Source organism: Pseudoliparis swirei, chromosome 12, assembly GCF_029220125.1.
Source record: "Pseudoliparis swirei isolate HS2019 ecotype Mariana Trench chromosome 12, NWPU_hadal_v1, whole genome shotgun sequence".
Lineage (NCBI taxonomy): Eukaryota > Metazoa > Chordata > Actinopteri > Perciformes > Liparidae > Pseudoliparis > Pseudoliparis swirei.
This window is the reverse complement of record NC_079399.1, coordinates 17,094,598-17,120,426: the sequence shown is the minus strand read 5'-3', so window position 1 is coordinate 17,120,426 and position 25,829 is coordinate 17,094,598. Positions and strand designations below refer to the sequence as shown.

Here is a 25,829-nt window from a genome sequence, read left to right as displayed (position 1 = left end):
TTCGGTGAAATTAGTCGAGTTTTAATTTGTTTCCCGTCTCCCCGTCAGTCACAGAGATAGTCGGAGTGGAGTACAGACGGACGGTGGGCATTCTGTTCCAGATGTTCTTCAGCGTCGGCGTCCTCATCCTCCCCCTGCTGGCCTACTTCATCACCGACTGGCGCTGGCTGCAGGTTGTCATCACCGCCCCCTACATCCTCTTCCTGTCCTACTACTGGTGAAGAACACCCCCATTGTCTCCAGAAGCACGTTGCAGTCGTAGTTATGTCCCTCACACACTTTAAGGAAGCGCACGGGCTTCAGTTTTTTTGGGTGTGTTTTTTCCTCATATGTATTACGATGAAACTAATCACCTTGCGCACTGTGTTCTTTAATTCAGTTTCAATTCAGTTTATTTGTAAAGCCCAATTTCAAAAATTACAAATTAGTCTCGGAGTGCTTTACAATCTGTACACATAGACATCCCTGCCCCAAAACCTCACATCGGACCAGGAAAAACTCCCAAATAACCCTTCAGGGGGAAAAAAAGGGAAGAAACCTTCAGGAGAGAACAGAGGAGGATCCCTCTCCAGGATGGACAGGTGCAATAGATGTCATGTGTACAGAAGGACAGATTTAGAGTTCAAATACATTCAATGAATATGACAGAGTGTATGAATAGTTCATAGTAGGCATATTCCACGATGGAGACCTCCACGATCCATCAGGCAGATGGCGGTGGGGAGGAGGAGTGGGCGGAGTCTCAACAGGACAGTGGTGTAGTCGGTAGCAGGAATTCCACGACCCAGACCTCGATAATCCATCAGGCAGATAGGATCTATGCCGTCTCATAGGGTCCGATGACCCCATGAGACGTGAAGTCACAAGGACTCCGGGGAGAAAGCAGAGTTAGTAACGTGTGATGGAGAGATGAAAATTCATCCCTAAGGAGAGAAAAGAGGAGATAGGTGCTCAGTGCGTCCTAAAACGTCCCCCGGCAGCTATAAGCCTATAGCAGCATATCAAGGGGCTGGACCAGGTGAACCTGATTCAGCCCTAACTATAAGCTCTGTCAAAGAGGAAAGTCTTAAGTCGACTTTTAAACGAGGTGACTGTGTCTGCCTCCCGGACTGAAATTGGAAGCTGGTTCCATAAAAGAGGAGCTTGATAACTAAAGGCTCTGGCTCCCATTCTACTTTTTAAGACTCTAGGAACTACAAGTAGTCCTGCATTTGGTGAGCGTAGCTCTCTAGTGGGGCAATATGGTACTACAAGCTCCTTAAGATATGATGGTGCATCACCAATCAAGGCTTTGTAAGAGAAGAATTTTAAAAGTGATTCTTGATTTTATGGGAGCCAGTGCAGAGCAGCTAGTGCAGGAGTGATGTGATCTCTTTTCTTAGTTTTAGTGAGAACATGAGCTGCAGCATTCTGGATCAACTGGAGGGACCTAAGAGACTTATTAGAGCAGCCTGCTAATAAGGAGTTGCAGTAATCCAGTCTCGAAGTAACGAACGCGTGAACCAATTTTTCTGCATCTTTTTGAGACAAGATGTGCCTGATTTTTGAAATATTACGTAGATGAAAGAATGCAGTCCTTGAGATTTGCTTTACGTGGGAGTTAAAGGACAAGTCCCGATCAAAGATAACGCCAAGATTCTTTACAGTGGTGTTGGATGCTAGGGCAATGCCGTCTACAGAAACCACATCACCAGATAATTGATCTCTGAGGTGCTCAGGGCCGAGTAAAATTACTTCGGTTTTGTCTGAGTTTAACATCAAGAAGTTGCAGGTCATCCATGTTTTTATGTCTTGAAGACATGCTTGAATTTTACTTAGTTGGTTGGTTTCCTCTGGTTTTATCGATAGATATAGTTGAGTATCATCTGCATAACAATGAAAGTTTATGGAGTGTTTCCTGATAATATTGCCCAAAGGAAGCATGTATAAGGTAAATAAAATTGGTCCAAGCACAGAACCTTGTGGAACTCCGTGACTAATGTTGGTGGTTATCGAGGCGTCATCGTTTACAAATACAAACTGAGATCGATCTGATAAATAGGATTTAAACCAACTTAGTGCCGTGCCTGAAATGCCAATCGACTGCTCCAGTCTCTGTAACAGGATGTCATGGTCAATGGTGTCGAATGCAGCACTAAGGTCTAACAAGACCAGGACAGAGAGGAGTCCTTTATCTGCTGCCATTAAGAGGTCATTTGTAATTTTCACCAGTGCTGTCTCGGTGCTGTGGTGTTTTCTAAATCCTGATTGAAATTTCTCAAATAAACTATTATGATGTAGAAAGTCGCACAACTGATTTGCGACCACTTTCTCAAGGATCTTGGAGAGGAAGGGGAGGTTAGAGATCGGTCTGTAGTTAGCCAACACCTCTGGATCCAGAGTGGGCTTCTTCAGGAGAGGTTTAATGACAGCTACTTTGAAGGAATGTGGTACGTGGCCTGTTAGCAGAGACACATTGATAATATCTAATAGAGAGCTGCCAATTAAAGGCAAAACGTCTTTAAGCGGTCTTGTAGGGATGGGGTCCAAGAGACAGGTAGATGTGTTAGAAGTAGAAACCGTAGAAGATAATTGGTCACGGTTGATGGTAGAAAAGCCCTCCAAATATACACCAGGGCATACAGCGGTTTCCAAGGCCATTCCACTTGAGGACAGATTGGCACTGGTTAAGGGCAAGAGATTATTAATCTTGTCCCTAATAGTTAAAATCTTTTCATTAAAGAAGTTCATAAAGTCATTACCACTAAGGTTTATAGGAATGCTCGGCTCCACAGAGCTGTGACTCTCTGTCAGCCTGGCTACAGTGCTGAAGAGAAACCTGGGGTTGTTCTTATTTTTCTCTATAACTGATGAGTAATAGGCTGCTCTGGCATTACGGAGGGCCTTCTTATATGTTTTAAGACTATCTCGCCAAACTAAGCGGGATTCTTCCAGAGTAGTTGAACGCCATATGCTTTCAAGCTTTCGTGACGTTTGCTTCAGTTTGCGGGTCTGGGGGTTATACCAGGGAGCAAACCTCTTCCTCACTGTCTTCTTCTTCAGAGGGGCTATCGAGTCCAGTGTCACTCAGTGAGCCTGTGGCACTGTCAACAAGATGATCAATCTGGGACGGACTAAAGTTAGACCAGGAGTCCTCTGTTATATTGAGAAGTGGTATCGAATCAAATGCAGAAGGAATCGCTTCTTTAAATTTAGCTACAGCACTATCAGTTAGACATCTAGTGTAGAAACTTTTGACTAACGGAGTACACTACGGAAGTATAAATTCAAAAGTTATGAGGTTGTGGTCTGACAGAACAGGATTCTGTGGGAAGACCTTCAAATGCTCAATGTCAACGCCATAAGTAAGAACAAGATCAAGCGTGTGGCCAAAGCTGTGAGTGGGTTTCTGTACTCTCTGGCAGAAGCCAATCGAGTCCAACAATGAGATGAATGCAGCACTAAGGCAATCATTATCAACATCCACATGGATATTAAAATCTCCTACAATAATAACTTTATCAGTTTTAAGAACCAAACTTGATATAAATTCTGAAAATTCAGATATAAACTCTGAATATGGACCTGGTGGCCGGTACAGAATCACAAATAGAATTGGCTGTAGTGTTTTCCAGGTTGGATGTGAAAGACTAAGAACAAGGCTTTCAAATGAGGTGTAGTGTAATTTTGGTTTAGGATTAATTAATAGGCTCGATTCAAAGATGGCTGCTACTCCACCTCCTCGACCGGTGCCTCGAGGAATGTGAGTATTAATATGACTTGGAGGAGTCGATTCATTTAGGCAGACATATTCTTCATGGCTCAGCCAGGTTTCAGTTAGACAACATAAATCAATGTGATTATCTGATATTAAATCATTTAGTAACACAGCTTTAGATGACAGATCTAATATTTAGGAGACCACATTTAATAGTCCTGTTTTGTTGCACTGCTTTATGCGAGCTCCACCCTTGAGAGACGTTCTTTGATACTCCACACCTGCTCCTGAAAAAGATTAAAATCTTAACCATGGTTTCCAATGTCAGAGATAACTGCTCAAGTGTCCGCCAGTCACAGCGTCCGGCGCATTAGACTCAGAAAGTTTGTCCGTTACAAGCAGGCGTGTTGGTGATTTATGTATCCGTCCAATATGGTCGTGTCTCAGGTTCATCCCGGAGTCTCCGAGGTGGCTCGTCTGTCAGAACAAGTCTTCCAAAGCGCTGGAGATCACTGAAGCGATGGCCAAGGAGAACAAGAGGAAACTCAAGAACTTTGTGGTGAATTGATACCTCTCGAATCTCCAGAAAGGAAAACACGAATACTTGTACTTCCTCAGTAACCTGATGTCACAACGACATCACGATTACCCGTTTCAGACGCTGACGGATGTGGAGGGTGACTCCTCCTCCGCCTCTCTGCTGGACCTGGTCAGAACTCCAAACATGAGGAAACACACTTTCATCCTCATGTTCAACTGGTGAGATTCAAACCACAGAGATGTGTGTTTGGCTCAAAATGCGCCACGGACATCGAATCTGCATCTCTTTCAGGTTCACCACCGCGGTGGTTTATCAAGGCCTCATCCTGCGGGTGGGGATAACAGGAGGAAACATCTACGTCGACTTCCTCATCTCCGCCCTGGTGGAGTTCCCCGCCGCCTTCCTCATCCTCTTCACCATCGAACGCGTGGGCAGGCGCCTTCCCTTCTCCTCCGCCAACATCGTAGCCGGAGCCGCCTGCCTCGTCACCGCCTTCATCCCTGACCGTGATTTTATATTCTTTGTCGGAAGAAGGAAAAGATCTCTAATAAATAAAAAGAAACGGTTGAGTTTAAACTTTGTAATTATGCACACGGTTCTGTGAATGCTCTTCTGTCCCTGCAGACTTGATCTGGTTGAAGACGGCGGTGGCCTGCATCGGTCGGCTGGGCATCACCATGGCCTTCGAGATGGTGGTGTTCGTGAACACCGAGCTCTACCCGACGTACATCAGGTGAGGTCACACCGACCCGCTCCACCGACGCAGCCGCTCGGGAATCGAACACCTTCTCACTCCCAGCATGTCGTCAAAGTGTCAGCTTTGGAGGTTTCCGGGGAAAAGGCGCGTCGAGATTTCGCTCCTTTCAAAATACTCTTCCAACGTTAGCTCAGGTTTTAGGTTTACTACAAAACTACTTGGTCAGGCTGAGGAAAGGATTGTGGTTTGTGGTTCAAAATAAGTATGTTTGGGGTTAGAATGAGTGTGTTTGTGGTTATAATAAGTGTGTTTGGGGTTAAAAAAGGTGTGTTTGTGGTTAAAAAAGGTATGTTTGTGGTTAGAATAAGTGTGTTTGTGGTTATAATAAGTGTGTTTGTGCTTATAATAAGTGTGTTTGTGGTTAGAATAAGTATGTTTGTGGTTAAAAAAGGTATGTTTGTTGTTAGAATAAGTGTTTGTGGTTATAATAAGTGTGTTTGTGGTTAGAATAAGTGTGTTTGTGGTTAGAATAAGTGTGTTTGTGGTTAGAATAAGTGTGTTTGTGGTTAGAATAAGTGTGTTTGTGGTTAGAATAAGTATGTTTGTGGTTAGAATAAGTGTGTTTGTGGTTAGAATAAGTATGTTTGTGGTTAAAAAAGGTATGTTTGTTGTTAGAATAAGTGTGTTTGTGGTTATAATAAGTGTGTTTGTGGTTAGAATAAGTATGTTTGTGGTTAAAAAAGGTATGTTTGTTGTTAGAATAAGTGTGTTTGTGGTTAGAATAAGTGTGTTTGTGGTTAGAATAAGTGTGTTTGTGGTTAGAATAAGTATGTTTGTGGTTAAAAAAGGTATGTTTGTTGTTAGAATAAGTGTGTTTGTGGTTAGAATAAGTGTGTTTGTTGTTAGAATAAGTGTGTTTGTGGTTAGAATAAGTATGTTTGTGGTTAAAAAAGGTATGTTTGTTGTTAGAATAAGTGTGTTTGTGGTTAGAATAAGTATGTTTGTTGTTAGAATAAGTGTGTTTGTGGTTAGAATAAGTATGTTTGTGGTTAGAATAAGTATGTTTGTGGTTAGAATAAGTGTGTTTGTGGTTAGAATAAATATGTTTGTGGTTAGAATAAGTGTTTGTGGTTAGAATAAGTATGTTTGTGGTTAGAATAAGTGTGTTTGTGGTTAGAATAAGTGTGTTTGTGGTTAGAATAAGTGTTTGTGGTTAGAATAAGTGTGTTTGTGGTTAGAATAAGTGTGTTTGTGGTTAGAATAAGTGTTTGTGGTTAGAATAAGTGTGTTTGTGGTTAGAATAAGTGTGTTTGTGGTTAGAATAAGTGTTTGTGGTTAGAATAAGTGTGTTTGTGGTTAGAATAAGTGTGTTTGTGGTTAGAATAAGTGTGTTTGTGGTTAGAATAAGTGTGTTTGTGGTTAGAATAAGTATATTTGTGGTTAAAAAAGGTATGTTTGTGGTTAGAATAAGTGTTTGTGGTTACAACATTGACACAACAGCGGGGGTGGGGGAAAGTCCTGTGTTTGTTTGACCTGTTCAACCTCCCACTACAACCACCCTACGTACACTGTCTCACTCTGTACACTGTCTCACTCTGTACACTGTCTCACTCTGTACACTGTCTCACTCTTTACACTGTCTCACTCTTTACACTGTCTCACTCTTTACACTGTCTCACTCTTTACACTCTCACTCTTTACACTGTCTCACTCTTTACACTGTCTCACTCTGTACACTGTCTCACTCTTTACACTGTCTCACTCTGTACACTGTCTCACTCTTTACACTGTCTCACTCTTTACACTGTCTCACTCTTTACACTCTCACTCTTTACACTGTCTCACTCTGTACACTGTCTCACTCTTTACACTGTCTCACTCTGTACACTGTCTCACTCTTTACACTGTCTCACTCTGTACACTGTCTCACTCTGTACACTGTCTCACTCTTTACACTGTCTCACTCTTTACACTGTCTCACTCTTTACACTCTCACTCTTTACACTGTCTCACTCTGTACACTGTCTCACTCTTTACACTGTCTCACTCTGTACACTGTCTCACTCTGTACACTGTCTCACTCTCTCACTCTGTACACTGTCTCACTCTTTACACTGTCTCACTCTTTACACTGTCTCACTCTTTACACTGTCTCACTCTTTACACTGTCTCACTCTGTACACTGTCTCACTCTGTACACTGTCTCACTCTGTACACTGTCTCACTCTTTACACTGTCTCACTCTGTACACTGTCTCACTCTGTACACTGTCTCACTCTTTACACTGTCTCACTCTTTACACTGTCTCACTCTTTACACTGTCTCACTCTTTACACTGTCTCACTCTGTACACTGTCTCACTCTTTACACTGTCTCACTCTGTACACTGTCTCACTCTTTACACTGTCTCACTTTACACTGTCTCACTCTTACACTGTCTCACTCTTTACACTGTCTCACTCTGTACACTGTCTCACTCTGTACACTGTCTCACTCTGTACACTGTCTCACTCTTTACACTGTCTCACTCTTTACACTGTCTCACTCTTTACACTGTCTCACTCTGTACACTGTCTCACTCTTTACACTGTCTCACTCTTTACACTGTCTCACTCTGTACACTGTCTCACTCTTTACACTGTCTCACTCTTTACACTGTCTCACTCTTTACACTCTCACTCTTTACACTGTCTCACTCTTTACACTGTCTCACTCTGTACACTGTCTCACTCTTTACACTGTCTCACTCTGTACACTGTCTCACTCTGTACACTGTCTCACTCTTTACACTGTCTCACTCTTTACACTGTCTCACTCTTTACACTGTCTCACTCTTTACACTGTCTCACTCTGTACACTGTCTCACTCTTTACACTGTCTCACTCTTTACACTGTCTCACTCTTTACACTGTCTCACTCTGTACACTGTCTCACTCTTTACACTGTCTCACTCTGTACACTGTCTCACTCTTTACACTGTCTCACTCTGTACACTGTCTCACTCTTTACACTGTCTCACTCTGTACACTGTCTCACTCTTTACACTGTCTCACTCTTTACACTGTCTCACTCTGTACACTGTCTCACTCTGTACACTGTCTCACTCTTTACACTGTCTCACTCTGTACATTGTCTCACTCTTTACACTGTCTCACTCTGTACACTGTCTCACTCTGTACACTGTCTCACTCTTTACACTGTCTCACTCTGTACATTGTCTCACTCTTTACACTGTCTCACTCTTTACACTGTCTCACTCTGTACACTGTCTCACTCTTTACACTGTCTCACTCTGTACACTGTCTCACTCTGTACACTGTCTCACTCTTTACACTGTCTCACTCTGTACACTGTCTCACTCTTTACACTGTCTCACTCTGTACACTGTCTCACTCTGTACACTGTCTCACTCTTTACACTGTCTCACTCTGTACACTGTCTCACTCTTTACACTGTCTCACTCTGTACACTGTCTCACTCTGTACACTGTCTCACTCTGTACACTGTCTCACTCTGTACACTGTCTCACTCTTTACACTGTCTCACTCTGTACACTGTCTCACTCTGTACACTGTCTCACTCTGTACACTGTCTCACTCTGTACACTGTCTCACTCTGTACACTGTCTCACTCTTTACACTGTCTCACTCTTCACACTGTCTCACTCTTTACACTCTCACTCTGTACACTGTCTCACTCTGTACACTGTCTCACTCTTTACACTGTCTCACTCTTTACACTGTCTCACTCTTTACACTGTCTCACTCTTGACACTGTCTCACTCTGTACACTGTCTCACTCTGTACACTGTCTCACTCTGTACACTGTCTCACTCTGTACACTGTCTCACTCTGTACACTGTCTCACTCTCTTTACACTGTCTCACTCTTTACACTGTCTCACTCTGTACATTGTCTCACTCTCTTTACACTGTCTCACTCTTTACACTGTCTCACTCTTGACACTGTCTCACTCTGTACACTCTCACTCTTTACACTGTCTCACTCTGTACACTGTCTCACTCTTTACACTGTCTCACTCTCTTTACACTGTCTCACTCTGTACATTGTCTCACTCTGTACATTGTCTCACTCTTTACACTGTCTCACTCTCTTTACACTGTCTCACTCTGTACACTGTCTCACTCTGTACATTGTCTCACTCTGTACATTGTCTCACTCTTTACACTGTCTCACTCTCTTTACACTGTCTCACTCTGTACACTGTCTCACTCTTTACACTGTCTCACTCTGTACACTGTCTCACTCTGTACACTGTCTCACTCTTCACACTGTCTCACTCTTCACACTGTCTCACTCTGTACATTGTCTCACTCTCTACACTGTCTCAGGTGCTCTGAAAGATAATAGTACTCTAATACTATGTGGGTTTAAATTAGATTAGATATTCCTTTATTAGTCCCACAGTGGGGAAATTTCAGAATCACAGCAGCGGGTGCAAATTAGAGCATTAATACAAATAAAAGATAAAAATAAAACATAAAACACAATAACAACACTAAATACTAATACTAAATATGGAAACAAAATATGACCAAAGTGAATTTCCAGCAGGTTGCAGTCGGTATCAGATGACATTGACAGGTTGCTGGATTCTACAGTGTAAATACTAAATGTTGGTTAAATTGGATTCACTACCTCCAGGAACCTGGGCGTGTCGGTCTGCTCCACCCTGTGTGACGTCGGCGGCATCGTCTCTCCCTTCCTGCTCTACCGACTGTCGGCCATCTGGCTGGAGCTGCCGCTCATCATCTTCGGTGGGTTGGGATACCGCTGTAGACGTCAGAGGACGTGCATATGTAATGTGACCCGTGCTTTGGTAGCCGTGTATAGTCTCATATATCTAACGCTGGTCAGGTAATCAATGGCTCCAGGGCATTATTAATTTAAATATGTAAATATAGCTAATAGGTCAGTTTGTTAGACGTCCTTGTGATGGTTGAGCAATTCTAATTTCTCATTCTTATAACAAAAAACTTGTTCGCGAAATTTATGAAGCAATATGGCCAAAAGATAGAAGATAAAGAAATGGACCGTAGAAAAGTAAGAAAAACGTTTTCCAGAGTGAGGAAGAGAAGAAAAGAAGAGAGAATCTTTTTGTTTCTCTGCTGCATCTTGAGAGAAATTCTGAAGCGTCATAAACACAATTAACTTAATATCTTTGTGGAACTTGATTATTTTTGCTCAAAGCATCTCAGAAAGGCAGCCGTTGTATAGCTAAACCTCCTAAAGGAAAAACTTAGGTGCTACCTGAATCACATTTAAAATTCTAATTGAGAGTTTCCAGCAACATGATTTTCAGGTGAACCATGATGTCATCAGGTTCAGACGTGAATACTTGGAGGTGCAAACAGGCTTAAATGATCACATGTGTATACAGGCGTGGTCGCGCTCATAGCTGGGGTTTTGGTGTTGTTCCTGCCTGAAACCAGAGGACTTCCTCTCCCTGAGACCATTGACGATGTCGAGTTTCCTAGCAGGTGAGAAATCTCTCCCAACACTCCCAGAAGACATCACATCGAGAGCGTTGGATCCTTAAATGTGACGCCATTGGACCCTCTCATTAATTTGAAGTGGCTCTTATGTCAACGGTAGTGACATACATAGACATACATCTGAATGCAATACATCACTGTGGCAGCGGGGGGTGTTTAGGCTCGGCTGCAGAGTGGGTGGGTGGGTGGGGGGGGAGGAATTGGTAATCAGCCACAAGCTGAGGACAACCTCTGTGTGTGTGTGTGTGTGTGTGTGTGTCCATAAAGGAGCAGTAGGGACTGAGGAGCGAGGGTGGAGAGCAAAGACACAGACGTTCTGGAAATAATAAAATATATTACCAAATATCCGTCTGATTGCTGATCCTTTGGTGCTTAGGAGGGGGGGGGGGGGGGCAATATGTTGCAATCATATTAGCTGATGAACAAATACTGTATCACTTTAAAACTGCACATTACATTTTCCTTATTTACTTTATACTAATGGAAACCTTGTTGGTTAAAATGTCCATTTAATAAAGTAGCTGATGCTTAATTTATGAGTGAAATTGCAAAATGCTTACATTTCAATTAATGGCACCAATAAGTGTGAGAACAATTATCTGAATGTAATATACTCTTATCGATGCAGTGATTGTTTTCTGTTTCCACTCAATAACGTTTGTGTTTTTGTTCCCAGGAAAAAAGAGGATGTGGTGGTGTAAAGCAGAGCTCGACTGCATGTATCGACTCAACATATATAAACTTGGGAGGACAAAAACACTGGATGCAAGTTTGTAAGAATGGTACTCAAGCGCTTTATTATCTGCAGGTGCATCAGCTTATATAGACCGTGGTCACATGACACGCACACCTGAAATGTATAAACTATAATTGGGAGCACAATCAGTCTCAATTAACACCCCCACTTGATCACACATTATTGACAACCAGGCACGTGCACAGATAGAGCCCTAGTGGTGCTCAAGCACCAGCCCCTTTTGCCCTGGATGAAAAGAGTGCCCTTTTTGGTCGAGACACTTTTTTTTTATTCATCCGTATTTAAGAATAAAAGTTACTCTCTGTCATAAACTCCCCCCAAATGTGATTTGATATCCGACGGGGCATTTATCTGAGTTCTTGTCAGAATTTCACCCCGACATGCTCCGCGGCGCTCACGAGAGCCCCCTCCCCCCGCCCCTCCCTCCTCCTCCTCCACTTAGTGCTCGCGCAGTGCTCCTCGCGCCACCAAACGGGTGCACCTCCTTCTCCTCTGACCCACAGCATCAGACACACAGGTCATGACGGTGTTTGTCCCCTGACGTTGTTTTGTGATAAATCAACATTAGCGCTGCTGAAAACATGATGTCACAACTGGTCCGACGTTTCCTAAAAAAAATTAAAAACAAAAACTCAGAAATCCATGATTTCAAAGCTTTGTCCAGCTGTTTACTGATGTCATGTTTGAGTGAGAGAGAGAGAGAATATTTTTTGTGTTGTATAAATGCTGTTTAGACAATTTTGAAAGTATGTTTATAAATGTCACGAGAATTCACAGCCAGAAAATAGGAGCTAAACTATTCTAACAATGCTAGCTCTCGGTGTCATGCTATCCTTGTGCCTCATTGTTTTATGTGTTATGTATCTCTTTGTTTTGTCTGTTCCTGTCTTACAACAATCAATCTTGTCGAAAACGGACAACACGGTTCAGCTAATAGTTTTAATTTACAGTAAAGTAACAACACAAGTGATCCAAACTATAGTTTCTCCTCATCACTTTCAATAACACATTTTCGCTGCTTCTGAATTTCCTCTTGTCTGTTGATGTCTATCAATATCTCTCATTTTGAAAATGAGGTCAGAGGGCAATACGGATCTGTATCAGACCAGCGAGGAGGGCAATACGTGGCTGGCATGACGGACCATTATCCAATCAGAACACTTGTACTGTTGTTGCCATATAATAATTCATCTTTATTCATAAAGAAAATGTAAGATAGCTGTCTGATGCTGCCCAGAGGAAATGAAGGTCGAGGACAGCATCATCAGTGTATTGCTGCTTATGCTTCAACTCTGTCCGAAAAAATTTTTTGGCAATGGGTGCCCTTTTTTTAGGTTTGAGCACCTGCCCCCCAACATGTCTGTGCACGTGCCTGTTGACAACCATAAATCATACAAACAAAACCAAACAAGACAAACAAACATGGAAGCCAACTGCAATTAACTGGCCATACCCCAAACAGGAACATGGAAAAAGTAAGTAGCTTTGCTTTAGTAGCTGGTTTTGTCATTAAGTCAGCTACCATCTGGTCTGTTGGGCAATACTTCAAACATACTTTACAGTCATTAACAGTCGATCTCACAAAATGGTATTTTATATCAATGTGCTTACATCGCTGTCTGCTGACTGGATTCTTGGCTAATGCAATTGTACCTTGGTTATCTTCAAAAATCGTAGGTACGTCGTACAGACAGTCATCAAGATGTTCAAGCAGTTGAGATAAGTACAGACCCTCTTGTGTGGTGGCGGCCAACGCCATGTACTCTGCCTCACAGGTTGGAAGTGCTACAGTTGGCTGCTTCTTGGTCTTCCAGGAAATCATCGGACCGTTCTCACTCAGACCAACACAATAACCAGTTGTACTGCGTCGGTCAGTTGCATCACCTGCCCAATCTGCATCACTGTAAGCAAACAACCTCAGCCCATCACATTTTCTGTTGCACAACTTTTTGTCATCTGTGCCCTTCAAGTATTTCAGTACATGCTAAACAGTTGTCCACTGCTCTTGGCTGTACCGCTGTTGACCACGCTGACAGTCTCTTATCTTGTGACCTCTCTGGCCACAACGGAAACACACAATGCCCTCGCTCTCGGTGCTGGGGCAGCTCTTCTTGTCGTCGGCCTCAGCTGTGCGCATACTTTCAGTGCTCTCATAACTGCGCAACTTAGTCTTGAACTCCGCAAAAGAGTCATCACTTTGAGTGACAAAAATGGAAAAAGGCTTAAATGATTCTGGCAGCCCCTTCAAAATCATTGCAACCAATAGTCCATCGCTTAAGATCTCTCCAGCATTACGCAGTGCTGTGATTGAAGTCTCGGCGCGTATGACATAATCAATCACACTCTCACTACTCGTCTTTTGCAAAGAAGTCAGTTCTGTATACAGGCATACAATGCGGGGCTTACCCTTGCCTGCATAATAGTCGCGCAAAATCCTGAGCGCTCCACGCCCGTCATCCGCTGCCTCTCGCATGACCAGAGACAAACTTTTGTCATCAAGGAATTGGATTAGTTCCGCGTATGCTTCCTCGTTCTTCGCCGCATCCTCAGCCAGTGCGTTTTCTTCCGCGCCATCGGCGGGCCGATTTAAAATGGTGTCCTTCAATTTCTGCAACCGCAGATGGCCCAAAAACTTAGTCTCCCACAGTTCATGGTTCTTTTCGTCTCCGTCAAACACGAGACGAGACCAACGTGAAGTCGTACGTTCGCTCATGGTGCTGGCACTCCAATCCGTGAGACACGCGTTCAAACGTGCATACAAACAAATGTCTCTCTGTGGCTACTCACAAACGTCTGGGCCCATAACCTGTTAAGCAGAGCTTGATGTATCGACTCAACATATATAAACTTGGGAGGACAAAACCACTGGATGCAAGTTTGTAAGTATGGTACTCAAGCGCTTTATTATCTGCAGGTGCATCAGCTTATATAGACCGTGGTCACATGACACGCACACCTGAAATGTAAAAACAATAATTGGGAGCACAATCAGTCTCAATTAACAGGTGGAGAGCTAACAAATGATGAAGATACCTTTAAAAACAGAGCTGACCAACAACAAGGAAGCAACAACTGTGTGAGTGTGTGTGTGTGGACTTATTTACTGTAATACAACAAAACTAAGAAGGTTTTTTTAATAAACATGTCCTATCAATCATGACTTCTCGATTTCCTTTGCTTTCAATTTTATTGTTCAACTCAAAGCTTTACATCCCAACCGCAGGAACACGATCATCTGATTCCATCGCAGAAACACCTGGTAGCATCGGATAACACCAGACTACCTTCACTCGGATCAGAGCGGCTCTCCCAGCTTAAAGTATCTTCAAAAAGCCCAATAATCGGTCCCTTTCTGACTCGTCCTCATTAATTGGCTTTGATGGTTCTGTCGATCCAGTCGACAAACTTGGAGACTCGAGCGTAGACGCCGGGCTTCATGGCGTTGGCGCATCCCAGGCCCCATGATGTCACCCCCTGCAGGATGTACCGGTTTTGGGTGTGGCACACCAGAGGGCCGCCGCTGTCACCCTGCAGGGAGAACAGATAATCAACAGTTATTAAAATGTGTATCACATCTTCTACGGATGATTGGTAGAAAGGTACATTTTGGAAGTTCTCCCTCTGGAAAAGTCGAGCCACGACAATTCAATTCAATTCAGTTTATTTGTATAGCCCAATTTCACAAATTACAAATTTGTCTCGGAGTGCTTTACAATCTGTACACATAGACATCCCTGCCCCAAAACCTCACATCGGACCAGGAAAAACTCCCAAATAACCCTTCAGGGGGAAAAAAAGGGAAGAAACCTTCAGGAGAGAACAGGAGGATCCCTCTCCAGGATGGACAGATGCAATAGATGTAATGTGTACAGAAGGACAGATTTAGAGTTAAAATACATTCAATGAATGTGACAGTGTATGAATAGTTCATAGTAGGCATATTCCACGATGGAGACCTCCACGATCCATCAGGCAGATGGCGGTGGGGAGGAATGTCAAGGGATTTGTCAAAATATGGAAAGCACTCTTGGACATGGCGGACCCCTCCAGGCTGGACTTTACCCTGCCAGATTAAAAACACTGGTACCGATGCTGACTTGATTTGATGATGTAACCTTAAATATGTACTTATGTTGGACTGGTGATGTGCGAATGTGTTATTTGCTGTGGTTTTTCTAATTATTTTGTATCTTTTTTTGTCTGTTTCTTGTTGTTCATTACCCTTTTATGTATCCTTTTCCTTTTTATTGTATCCTTAAAGTCCTGTCTTGTTCATTTGTTAAATAAGAATTAAAATATAAATTAAAAAAAGGTGTATCCACCAACCGATCGAGATGGGTTTGATATTTACAAACGATTCAAAATATACATCCAAAATTCGTCATTCTTTATTAGCTTAGCTGCCAATTCCACCAGTACAGACTGGCCTCTCTAGCCCAGTTTCCCTCATCGAGTCTGTCCCTTACTCCCGTACCTGGCAGCTGTCGGTTCCTCCCTCGATGTTACCGGCACACATCTCGTGGTCTTTGACTCGGCCGTTCAGGTACGACGGACGATTGCAGATCTTGTTCTCGATCACAGGGAACCCCGTTTCCTTCAGGATGCCATCTCCCCCGGTACCTGCATCACGCCGCCACACATTTATCCAGCTTCAGAATATCTGGTGCATCTCTTCATTCAACGAGAGTTACTGCAAAAAAACTCGTTTGAGTAGTCACAGTGACCGTGGACCTTTCTCATTAGTCCATCCTGGCAAGTGGAAGTTTATGCCAAATTTGATCCCGAAGTATAAAAAGCAACACAAGTTAAATATGTCGGGCTTGTATATGAGATCATTTCTGATTATGTGACTGCCACCTTTCTACAGTACAGCATTGATACAGACCTGACAGCAGTCCTGACCTTAAATATTCTGTAGAGTGACCTCTTCGTCACGGAAGGCTTTAACTTGATCTTTACTCTTATTTATTCTTAGACTTATACTCATAAATACATAAGTTTTACATATTCTTAACATAATGCATAACAAAGTCTTTATCCTCATATAACCCTTTGAAGAAGTGAGAACTAACCAAACTCTCCTCGCTTTTAAAGATGCAACACAAGTTAAATATGTTAACACTCTTGAACCCTCAATGATATAGCACACACACACGCACACAGTGTTACGTACCTTGAGTTTCACCCCATCCGGTGACGTAACACTCGGTTCCACTGGAAACAATGAAGTCCTTCTCTGGAAGGCAGACTTGCAGGACTTTGTCGTTGATGAGCGCCGGGCTGAAAGCACAGAGCAACGACTCAGATCTGCTACGTCAACATAGCAACAGCACCGTGTACGAGTAATGCATTCATTATTCTAATACTTTTTGGTGGGTTGCGATTTACCAATATAGACGAGCTGACATTTGAAAAAAATATATTATATTGATATGTTAAGAATTCACATGTGATATTATTGTGTGAATAATATTAATACCTCCATAATATACAATCTACAGTTATGGTTACATACTATCACCACCTCTCTTCACACGGATTCTTTAAGTGTAATAAATGTGTGTAATAAATGCACTTTGTTAAGTAAAAGAGAAATTCGACCTGTAGTATTACTATCATTTTTTCTTCTTCTGTCGAATGTTCAATAGATATGGGTAAAATATCGCTAACATATGGGATTTACAAGTTAAATATTTTGCCTTTTAACTGTCGTGGGGGAGAATTATGAAATGGAAATACTCAACGTAGCTCAAAAGTCACTCCGTTGCTTTTCCACCACCGCGTGGCAACAGTGAGTAAGGAACGGACGCTCGTGAAGCTCAACGCGTGTTGGCGCTCGCAGGCGGATCAGACTCACCTCTCCAGTTTGAGCAGAGCGATGTCGGCCCCGTTGGGACCCAGGATCAGTTTGTTCAGGTTCCTCTCTTGCTTGGACGGCTCGTTGGCTCTCTCTGTGTAAACACCCAGCAGCACCTTGTAGGCTGCAGGCCGCTTGGACCTGCAGGACGCGGCACATGTATACATATGCTATAGTTATCCAGTGGTTGTGTTATCGAAGGAATTGGTCTGGAGATGCGTTTTTAACTGACCTTTCCAGGCAGTGCGCCGCAGTCAGGACCCACTCCGGGTGAACCAGCGTTGCTCCACAGAAGTGAATCCCCGAGCTGGTAGAAAGAAACTCAGAATGAATTTCAGTGGGACAAAAGAGAGGGATATACGACTTTTTTGATTCTTTTTAAATACTATTTCAATAATCAAATCCCTCTCTCAAGGGGGATTACAAAACACACACCAACATTTCAAGAAAAATTAAGAATAAAGAATACAAAATACTCTAACATGCCAGCCGGAGACCACTGCTAATGTAAGGTTTCTCTAGTCCCTCTAAAAAATAAATCCAGGAAATATGATTTTCTTCACACGTGGTGTGTGTTCATCTCAATGATGTTCAATACCATTTTTCACATTTTATTCATTCCCAGGCAGTATTGTAACGACATGCGTTTCTACCCACACGGGAGGGGGGAATGAGTACAGAGGTGAATTTCATCGTGGATGGGGCAGAGGTGAGTAATGGAATATAAAAAAGGAGCTAATGAAATACCCCATTAAAGGTAAACACATCTTAAATACAGGACGAGACATGACGCGCTATCCCTTTGAGCTGCATTCACAAGTCTACATTTGAGTTGTAACAGTTGAATTACATTTTTTCTCTTGAGAAAAACACATTCCTGCTTTAGCATCATTTTAACTGGGTTCAATGAATTTGCTTATTGTGGCACGTGAGAGGGTCATGCTCTGAATTAAAATCAATTAAGATTTTCCAATATCTAAATACCAGTCGCATTATGAAACCCGTGGTTATTGTTCGTGCCTCCTATACATTCGCATACATTCCGGTTACAGAGGTTAACATTAATTTCTTCAAAAGGAAACGTTTTAAAATGATTTACCGCACTTTTAAATGTATTTCAAGAATCCTCAAAGACTCTTCAAACTAGTTTAAAGATTCTCGGGTCTATTTCCCAAGTTGTGACAGTCTGGAGTGTTTCAAACATAAATGGTGAATTATCTTTAACAGAAAATAAAAATGCTTCCTGACGTGACCCCACGTGTGTTGACACATGTCGTACATCCCTTGGAATCCTACTTCAGTCTTATTCTACTCACCTGGTCCGGAGGCTGATCTGCCAGGGCCACGAGTAAGGTTTAGACACGCAGCCGCCCACAATCCGCCCAAAGCAGCGCCTTGGTTTGATGACCGGCGTTCCACATTTAAATCCGGCTGCAAAACGAAGTTCAGTCAAGAATTTATATGTTTGAATTGGTATCATTTAAAAAGATAACGTTTAAAGCCATTGGGAAAAGGTTTGACCTGAGGGGTTTTGATTTATAATTTGAAAAAGATAAATTAAAAGTGTATCCTCTTGACATGTGGCCTTATTAGCACGCATGAATCAACTATACATTTTCTAAGTTGAATCAGCTTTCATCGATTTAAGTTTTTCAGACTTGGAGCTGAGTAACTTCTGAATTACGGCTGCAATCAATGTTTATTTCCATTTTCTGTTCATGTGTAATCAGATTATTTACTTGATTTAAAAAGTATTAAAAGATATATTTGTAGAAATTTCTCAAGGACAAAGGTGATTGTCCTCAGATTTTTTAAATTTGATCCAAAACCGAAATAGATTGTATTACTATTTGAAATAGCTGGGCTTCAGGTAAGGCCCGCCTCCTGTTCTTGTTGCTTGGCAACCAGGGCGTTTTTAGTAGATAACTAAATACCCCTTTGTTGTTTAGTTTAGTCTAAAAACCTGCAAATACTTGTCTTTGCACATGACATGTAAACTATTATTATAAACGATTAGCATGTTCGCTTTATAGTATGTGAACATTTTAGCATTTTCAGAATGATAACATTTACATGACATGGACCTAATTAAGATGGAAAATTGCCAACATGTAGGCGTTAGTGATTTGTTAGAATACTAACGCTCGTATCCAGTACAAGTGAATATTTTGACCTTTTGGTGGCAATAAATGACAAGTCAATGGAAATCAATGTAATGACATAATGGAGAGATTATATATCTCATATGCATTATATAAGGTTCTCCAGGAAGTGCTGGAAAGCATTGCCCGGGAGAAACCCAGCATCGGATAAGTGGAAGATGATGGATACCGACTCTTCGCGTTCACATACCACAGTCAGGTATCTGGCAGTAGTCCCATTTCTTGTTCCTGTCAGTGGTGTAGCACCACGGCCCGTTCACATCTCCATCTGGGTTTCTGCATTCCTGACGGTGTCACACAACGACAGAATCTTTGAACTAGAAACTACAGTTATTACCACCGTTTAACATTAGAAGCGCCAACGAGCAACAGGGCAAAACCTCTTTCTTGTACTGCAGCGGGGTCTGACAGTCTGCCCCACGCAGTACTGGTTCTGGTTCTCGCATGCCTCTCTTCCCGCCACTGGGCCCAGCAGTACGGCCTGGGCCTCCAGCAGCATGATGTCAGTCTTGACTCATGGCGGGTATCAGCGGAGTGATGAGGTGAAGTTCTGCTCCTGGGAAAAGCTGCTGGCAGGAGCAGAACTCTCCACCTCCCATCGGATCTAACTGCAGGTCCGAGGTGACTCTAAGCCGGATCTGGATCTGTCCACGGTGGGCTGGTTGCTGCCGGAGGCCCGGCTGAAGCCTGAGCTGAAGGACTTTCTGTTGAACCGGCTGGATTTCATCCGTTTTGCCAGAATCTGACACGTTGGCACTATTGACGACCATTAAGAATAACTACATAGAAAAAGCCAATCTTCTAGCTCAGGGGTCACCAACCTTTCTGAAACCGAGAGCTACTTCAAGGGTACAAAATAATCCGAATGACTACTTGTTTGATATAAACTTCCCGAATAACACATTTGCATCAATCACACCACACAACATCCATGTGGTTTGATGAAACCTGAAGCTTTTATAACTACGGTCTTTTGATTGTTCTGAACAACATTCTGATTATGAACATAGATTGTGCCGAAAACCCGTACAGTAATACTGAGAGATTACAAGAATAATTGGTCCTCCGCACTGACTCAGTGTTCGGGCCCTATTATAAATAAGCAGAGTGGTTATGTTTAGGCAGTTTTTTTTTAAAGCCCTGGATATCCTGTTCGAGACAGAATTTCAGGGTCATAGTGATATTTTATGCTCGTTTGGACTCGATCACTGAGATAAAGATGAATTAAATCAATGTCAAATATACCATTCAATGGAAAGAAATATTGCACTCATTAACAACTAATGACATTCTGTAACTACCTGGACTTACTGTTCACTCCGTGCATCATTCACTTTGAGCTAAACTCATTGGAAGTCTTCACTGCGAAAGTTGACGATTGAAAAGTTTTCACACAGCTCACTTACATTGCCCTCCAGACCCCTAGTCGGGTGAGACTGTGGGGTGAAGCTGGTGTGTTGGTGAGGGCTCTGAGCACTCCAGGCCTGGCAGGTCACACCCAGAATGGTGATGGTGGTTGGACCCCGGTATGTATGTCCATTTCCAGCTTTACAGTCTAACACAGCAAAATGCACAATGTGTGGGTAAAAATAGATTAAAACGAGCGAATAAAAATCGGGCAAATGACCAGTTAAAAAGTTAAAGAATGTACCAGTGTGCGATGGGCCCTCGGTGGCAGTTCCTGGTTCCTGGGGATCCATAGGTCTGGGTGTGGGTTTACCAGCCGGAGGATTAGTGGAGCATTTTTCCAAGTTGCAGTACTCCCAGCGGACACCGGGGTCTGTCGTGTAACACCAGGGAGCTTTGTCTCCGTCAGGATTCCTGCACAGATTCCTCCTGAGGTCCCTGTTGAAAGAGAAAACCTGGAACTTCACGTCAGCAGGAACCAGTATCCTACAGGTTTAATATTTTACTCCTAGCATCAAACCTGAAAGGGATCAACTAATCTCTGTTGCCTGGTTCGTATTATACACAATATTGGCAATGTCACCAGGGGGCAGGATTTCCCTTAGACTTCAGTAGCTAAAGGAATACGTCCTGAACCCTAGAAGTCCTAGAAGTGAGTGAGTCTCTTCCTCTTCTCTCAACTAAAAGTCAAGGGGTCAAGCTTTTTGTTCAGATGCCTCAAACAATCAAGGAGTTGTAGAAGTTTTAAAGTTTTGCTCTACGAAATAAAATACATCAGTAAATAATCATCAACTGTGAAGTGGCTAAATACCGAACCAGATGGAGATCTTTGAAAACGTTTTCTTCCCTGAATTTGACTTGTTATCAGGTTGAGACTCATTTGCCTAAAATGGTCAGACCTACTGAATTTGGAAATAAGGGTAATGTATTATTTGTTAAGATACAGAATGTATTATTAGTCTCTATTCGCTGCTCACGCTGTGGGGAAGTTCCGTGGAATTTTTCTGTGGTTGTGAGGAGTCATGGCGCTCCAGCTCTGACATCTTTTCCCACTGATGGTCTCTGACGTCACACCGCGGTAACTTGTCCCGTCCCCGTCGTAACAGTCCTCCTCCTGCGGGGGGATCACCGGCTCATCTGCAACCAGACCCACCGCTTCATGAACGCTCTCTTGTATTGGAATTGGATAAGACATCAAGTGAAGTTATTAAACTCAAAGCTTTGCTAGTCCTTTGTCCTCTTTGCAGACTTTCTTAAAAGTGCACATTACAGGACACTAAGGATCATGTATATGACATGTTACCATCTAACTGCTCAGATGTTCTCAACGTTCTGAATCAAGTGCAGCTGTTCCTGAAGTTCACGTCCTCGTCTTTCATACCTGGCCCGGCTGCGTTCCCACAGCTCGGCACCCTGCAGTACTCCCAGCGTGTCTCGGGGTCCGTGGTGTAACACCAGGGCTTCCTCTCGTTGTCGGGGTTACGACAGTGGTTGCTATCCAGGCCTCTATAAACAACCGATGGTAATAATGATGAACACAGAGAAAACACAAAGATAAAAGCAGCATGCCAAAGGTCCCTTTTTTATGAATGATGATGTTCCCGTTGCAGAGCTCTTACTTGCAGGGGTAGTTGTCCGGCGAGCGGTTGTGTTTTTGTGGCGTCTGCGCCGACCAGCTCTGGCACGTTTTGCCAGATTCCGTCACATTGATGGTCCCTCGGTACGCTCCACCTTCCCCGGTGGCACAGATCACGTCCGGGACGATGGTCGGGGGCTCGGACGCTGAGCAGAGAAGATGAGCTGGACCGGTTACAACTCACAGGAGCAGCAGGGTTTTACTAAATGGTTACCATAACAACGACACAGAATTAAAATAACCTGTATTGCATTTACATTTTGTGGAATAACGATATTACGACAAAATATAAACATTCGATTTTTCCCCTTTAATGTGATATATTCTGTTCCTGCAGGTGTCTTGCTCACAGGTACCACGGCAGATTAAGGGCTGAGTGTACATACAGTTCTTAAAAGCTGCAGTTCTATTGTAAATATACTTCAGCATGCGTTTCAGCCGTCACAAGGGTGAAATATAGCAGAAGTAAAGGAAACATACTGCACAGGAGGACTTACTGCAGCGTGGTATGGAGCAGAAGTCCCATCGCTTGGAGGGGCTGGTGGTGAAGCACCACGGTTTGGGTTCTCCATCCGGGTTTCTGCAGTAGTTCTCCTCTAGATACTTCTCTGGAAGACTAGAGGAAGCGTCAATGGAAAGATAGCATCCATCTTTCGGACAAAGAAAAGCAAAGTGCATTGAGCTTGTGAGATGTGCAGGTCGGGGTCCTACATGGTGGGGCTGTAGCCGTGGTTCTGAGGTTTCTGGGAGTCCCAGCGCTGGCAGGTGAAGCCGCCTTCTGTCGTGACGATTTTGCCTCTGTAGTCCTCGCCGCTGCAGTGCATACACTCCTCTGTACGGGAGCACCGACACATCACACGACACACTGTTTTACACTCCTGTCGAAACCTTTTCGAGGTGAGTGCCCACAGTGCATTTTACACGACAGAATAATGTTGACATGTAAATTCGATGGTTGACCGTGAAATAGCGGGAGAATGGGTTAATATCACACACACACAAGCAAACAAAAGACACAAAATAAATGAATGTTACCAGTGCAGCTGGTAACATTGCAGTGTTCCCAGCGGGTGTTGGAGTCGGTGGTGTAACACCAGGGTCCCCCCTTGTCTGCATCAGGGTTTCTGCAGAAGTTGGACTCCAGGTCTGCTCGTGGGTGGTCAGCCGGTGTGAAGCTGCAGAGGACACATTGAGGAAATATAGAAAAAGATCCATAAGGGGCTATAATAAAAGGATGTGATGTGTAAAGTAACAGGATGATACGTGAATACTTACTTAGGCCTGTGTGGGTATTTTGCTGCCCATCTCTGACACGTCGTTCTTGTTTTTGTTTTGGTCTTTGTTCCTCTGTAATCTGTTCCTAATCCATTTACACACTCCAGGAGGTATCCTAGACCAAACAAAAAAACAATATACAGCAACGGACACGATCAAGCTTGTACGGAAGAGTATTAGTGCGACGCATGAGGGAAAAGAATGAGAATTTCTATTTATTTAGCATGACTAGAATTATGTCAAAAGGTGAATAATAAGGACAAACCTTTGGTATAACTGCCAGGAATATGAGAAAAACTGATTTATTTTGAAAATGAAATGGAAATTTTACAAATAAGGTTGACGTGTTGATTTTTGAGACAAAATCAAACTAGTGGTGTTAGCACACATCCTGAAATTATGAGTTTCCCTTATGCCGGACCAAAATACTCCTCCGTAGCATTCACTGTCCAATGAGCAGCAGGGTAGAATAACCTACTGCTTTGTGTGTTTGTTTGTCGTGTTCAATGTCTCTTTCCTGTGTTTGCACACCCTGTCCAAACATCGCTGCTCATACGACTCAACATTGACCACAACGTAATGGGGACTAAATATCTTGTGGAATCTAAACTCGAGCAGCACGTGTCAAAATTCATAGGAAACAAAGACCGGATATTGTAATAAAATCAAAAAAAGCCATGGTTACTTCTACTAATAAAAAGACAACAGGACATACTTTTTTTTTCATATAACACTGCGCTATTTCTTCGCAGCATCATCTCTGATTTTGAGTTGGCTGCTGCTATCCAACACTCTTGGTCCTTTTCAATATACATGAACGACCTGTGGAAACACAGCAGGGGGTCAGGTCGGGATGCCGAGCCTCAAAGTGTGATTCTAAGTTAAAGCTTTGATTCTTAAGTGTGACCGTACCTGCACGTGAAGGATGTTTCAGCGTCACATTTGACGGCACACTCGGGCACAGTGTCCGTTGAGAACTGTTTTCTCTGCAGCGAGAGGATCCAAGCTCCATCAGTTTTAGTGTAGCCGTCCACCTCAGCACCTCGAACTGAAATGAAAGGCGAACAGATTAACCATACAACTGTCAGGAATGTCATCTGAGCTCACGTTTGGTTTCAGGTTTCATTTACGAAGGTAAATCAGAAACTATGTAAAACCACACAAATATAATCACACGGTAAATACACAAACATATATATGTTTATAGTATGGAAGAAATAATTCATCTAATTAATTATCCTTGTTTAGTGATCTGTTTACCCGATCAGAGTAGATGTTACTCACAGGGTGTTTCACCCGACAAAGGAAAAGTTAGTCTATTTTCACCCGCCTTAGAATGTTGCATTATGGGTGGTATCTGCACATGAATGATGTTCATTCATGTTACCGGCGACTGCAGCTAACCGCCCACCTGTCTTTTATTTGTAAGCCAAGGCCTTTGTACAGTTTTAAAATCCAGCCCATTTACCATTTAACATTGAGTAACCGTGAGAAATGTTGTCATCTAATTTGCAAATGTCCTGGAAAAACCAGCGTTCACTAAATTACTAATATTGTGACTATTTGGGTAGGAAAACACTGAATTACAGGATGTGTTGCTGTGAGGTACGGTATCGTTACTGATCTCTCACAGCAACTTACACATCCACCACTATCTAGTTTTATCATTTCATTCTAATCTATACATTTGTAATAAATAAAAAAAGGTTTGGATTCGGTTTCTATGATAGATATTTGATCACGTTCAGGCCCAATCTCTAAAATCAGTTTAAAGGGTTGTGACCTTTGAATTGTGCAAGAGGACTCAGTGAAACACATTTCTGCTTCAGACTGTTCAAGCAGAGAAATGTGACATTTGGGAGTTATGTTGTTAGTTTGACGTTTGGTCCAACGGCCTCGTTAGAAACACGAAACAGAATATGAGTCTAAAATAAAAAATGTGAGTACAATATTTTTTTTAATTAACAGCCTATGGCAATAGTTTGGACGTTTAAGCTGAGCTCTCCGTTGGCTTCATACGTGAATGTAATCCGCCAGTAAACGGAGTAGAAGATGTAAAGGTTGAGATGCAGTCTGGGTTTTCTTGAGTATTATTGTCCGTTTTACTTGTATTTTTGTTTTCCTGCATCAAATCATGATAGAAACATTATTTATTGCTATTCAAAGATGACAATATATATCTTACCCGTGCAGATCAGGGCCCCCAGGAGGAAAGCTAGCTTGTACAGGTCCATGGTGAGGCCCTTATACTATCTCGGAGGTATCTCATGGTATGTTATTTGGCT

The 25,829-nt window shown here is 42.7% G+C and overlaps 2 protein-coding genes across 4 annotated transcripts in view; one reads left to right on the top strand and one right to left on the bottom strand.

The window, feature by feature from the left end:
* Positions 1–14,367, top strand: part of slc22a2 (solute carrier family 22 member 2) — an 18,407-nt gene extending 4,040 nt beyond the window's left edge. Inside the window, exons 5-12 of one of the 2 annotated variants that reach the window (XM_056427646.1) lie at positions 49–217; positions 4,145–4,256; positions 4,356–4,456; positions 4,530–4,744; positions 4,863–4,971; positions 9,600–9,712; positions 10,336–10,435; positions 11,127–14,367. In XM_056427646.1, the coding sequence (XP_056283621.1) occupies positions 49–217; positions 4,145–4,256; positions 4,356–4,456; positions 4,530–4,744; positions 4,863–4,971; positions 9,600–9,712; positions 10,336–10,435; positions 11,127–11,151 (944 nt within the window). In that variant the 3' untranslated portion in view covers positions 11,152–14,367. Of the gene's footprint in view, positions 1–48; positions 218–4,144; positions 4,257–4,355; positions 4,457–4,529; positions 4,745–4,862; positions 4,972–9,599; positions 9,713–10,335; positions 10,436–10,717; positions 10,798–11,126 lie in introns of those variants that run through there. The other variant, XM_056427647.1, reaches the window with a different exon arrangement.
* Positions 14,092–25,829, bottom strand: plg (plasminogen). 2 transcript variants are annotated; one of them, XM_056427644.1, is made up of 19 exons: positions 25,730–25,829; positions 24,457–24,592; positions 24,260–24,366; positions 23,545–23,659; positions 23,305–23,444; positions 22,981–23,101; positions 22,767–22,885; positions 22,253–22,415; positions 22,015–22,139; positions 21,611–21,770; positions 20,878–21,071; positions 20,633–20,781; positions 19,417–19,510; positions 18,381–18,495; positions 17,297–17,371; positions 17,065–17,205; positions 16,381–16,487; positions 15,682–15,827; positions 14,092–14,735 (listed from the first exon to the last, which is right to left on the bottom strand). In XM_056427644.1, the coding sequence occupies exons 1-19, from the start codon at positions 25,776–25,778 to the stop codon at positions 14,574–14,576; spliced, it is 2,418 nt and encodes an 805-aa protein (XP_056283619.1). In that variant the 5' UTR covers positions 25,779–25,829; the 3' UTR covers positions 14,092–14,573. The 2 variants fall into 2 exon arrangements, with proteins under 2 accessions (XP_056283619.1, XP_056283620.1); XM_056427645.1 differs by lacking the exon at positions 24,260–24,366.

Bases quoted from the DNA above. Each gene is read 5' to 3' on its own strand.
- plg (XM_056427644.1), bottom strand. From the start codon at position 25,778: ATGGACCTGTACAAGCTAGCTTTCCTCCTGGGGGCCCTGATCTGCACG. The intron at 16,488-17,064 runs GTGAGTCTGATC...CTGTGCTTTCAG, and splicing joins GCTCTGCTCAAACTGGAGAG to CCCGGCGCTCATCAACGACA. The intron at 14,736-15,681 runs GTACGGGAGTAA...TTCTCCCTGCAG, and splicing joins GAGGAACCGACAGCTGCCAG to GGTGACAGCGGCGGCCCTCT.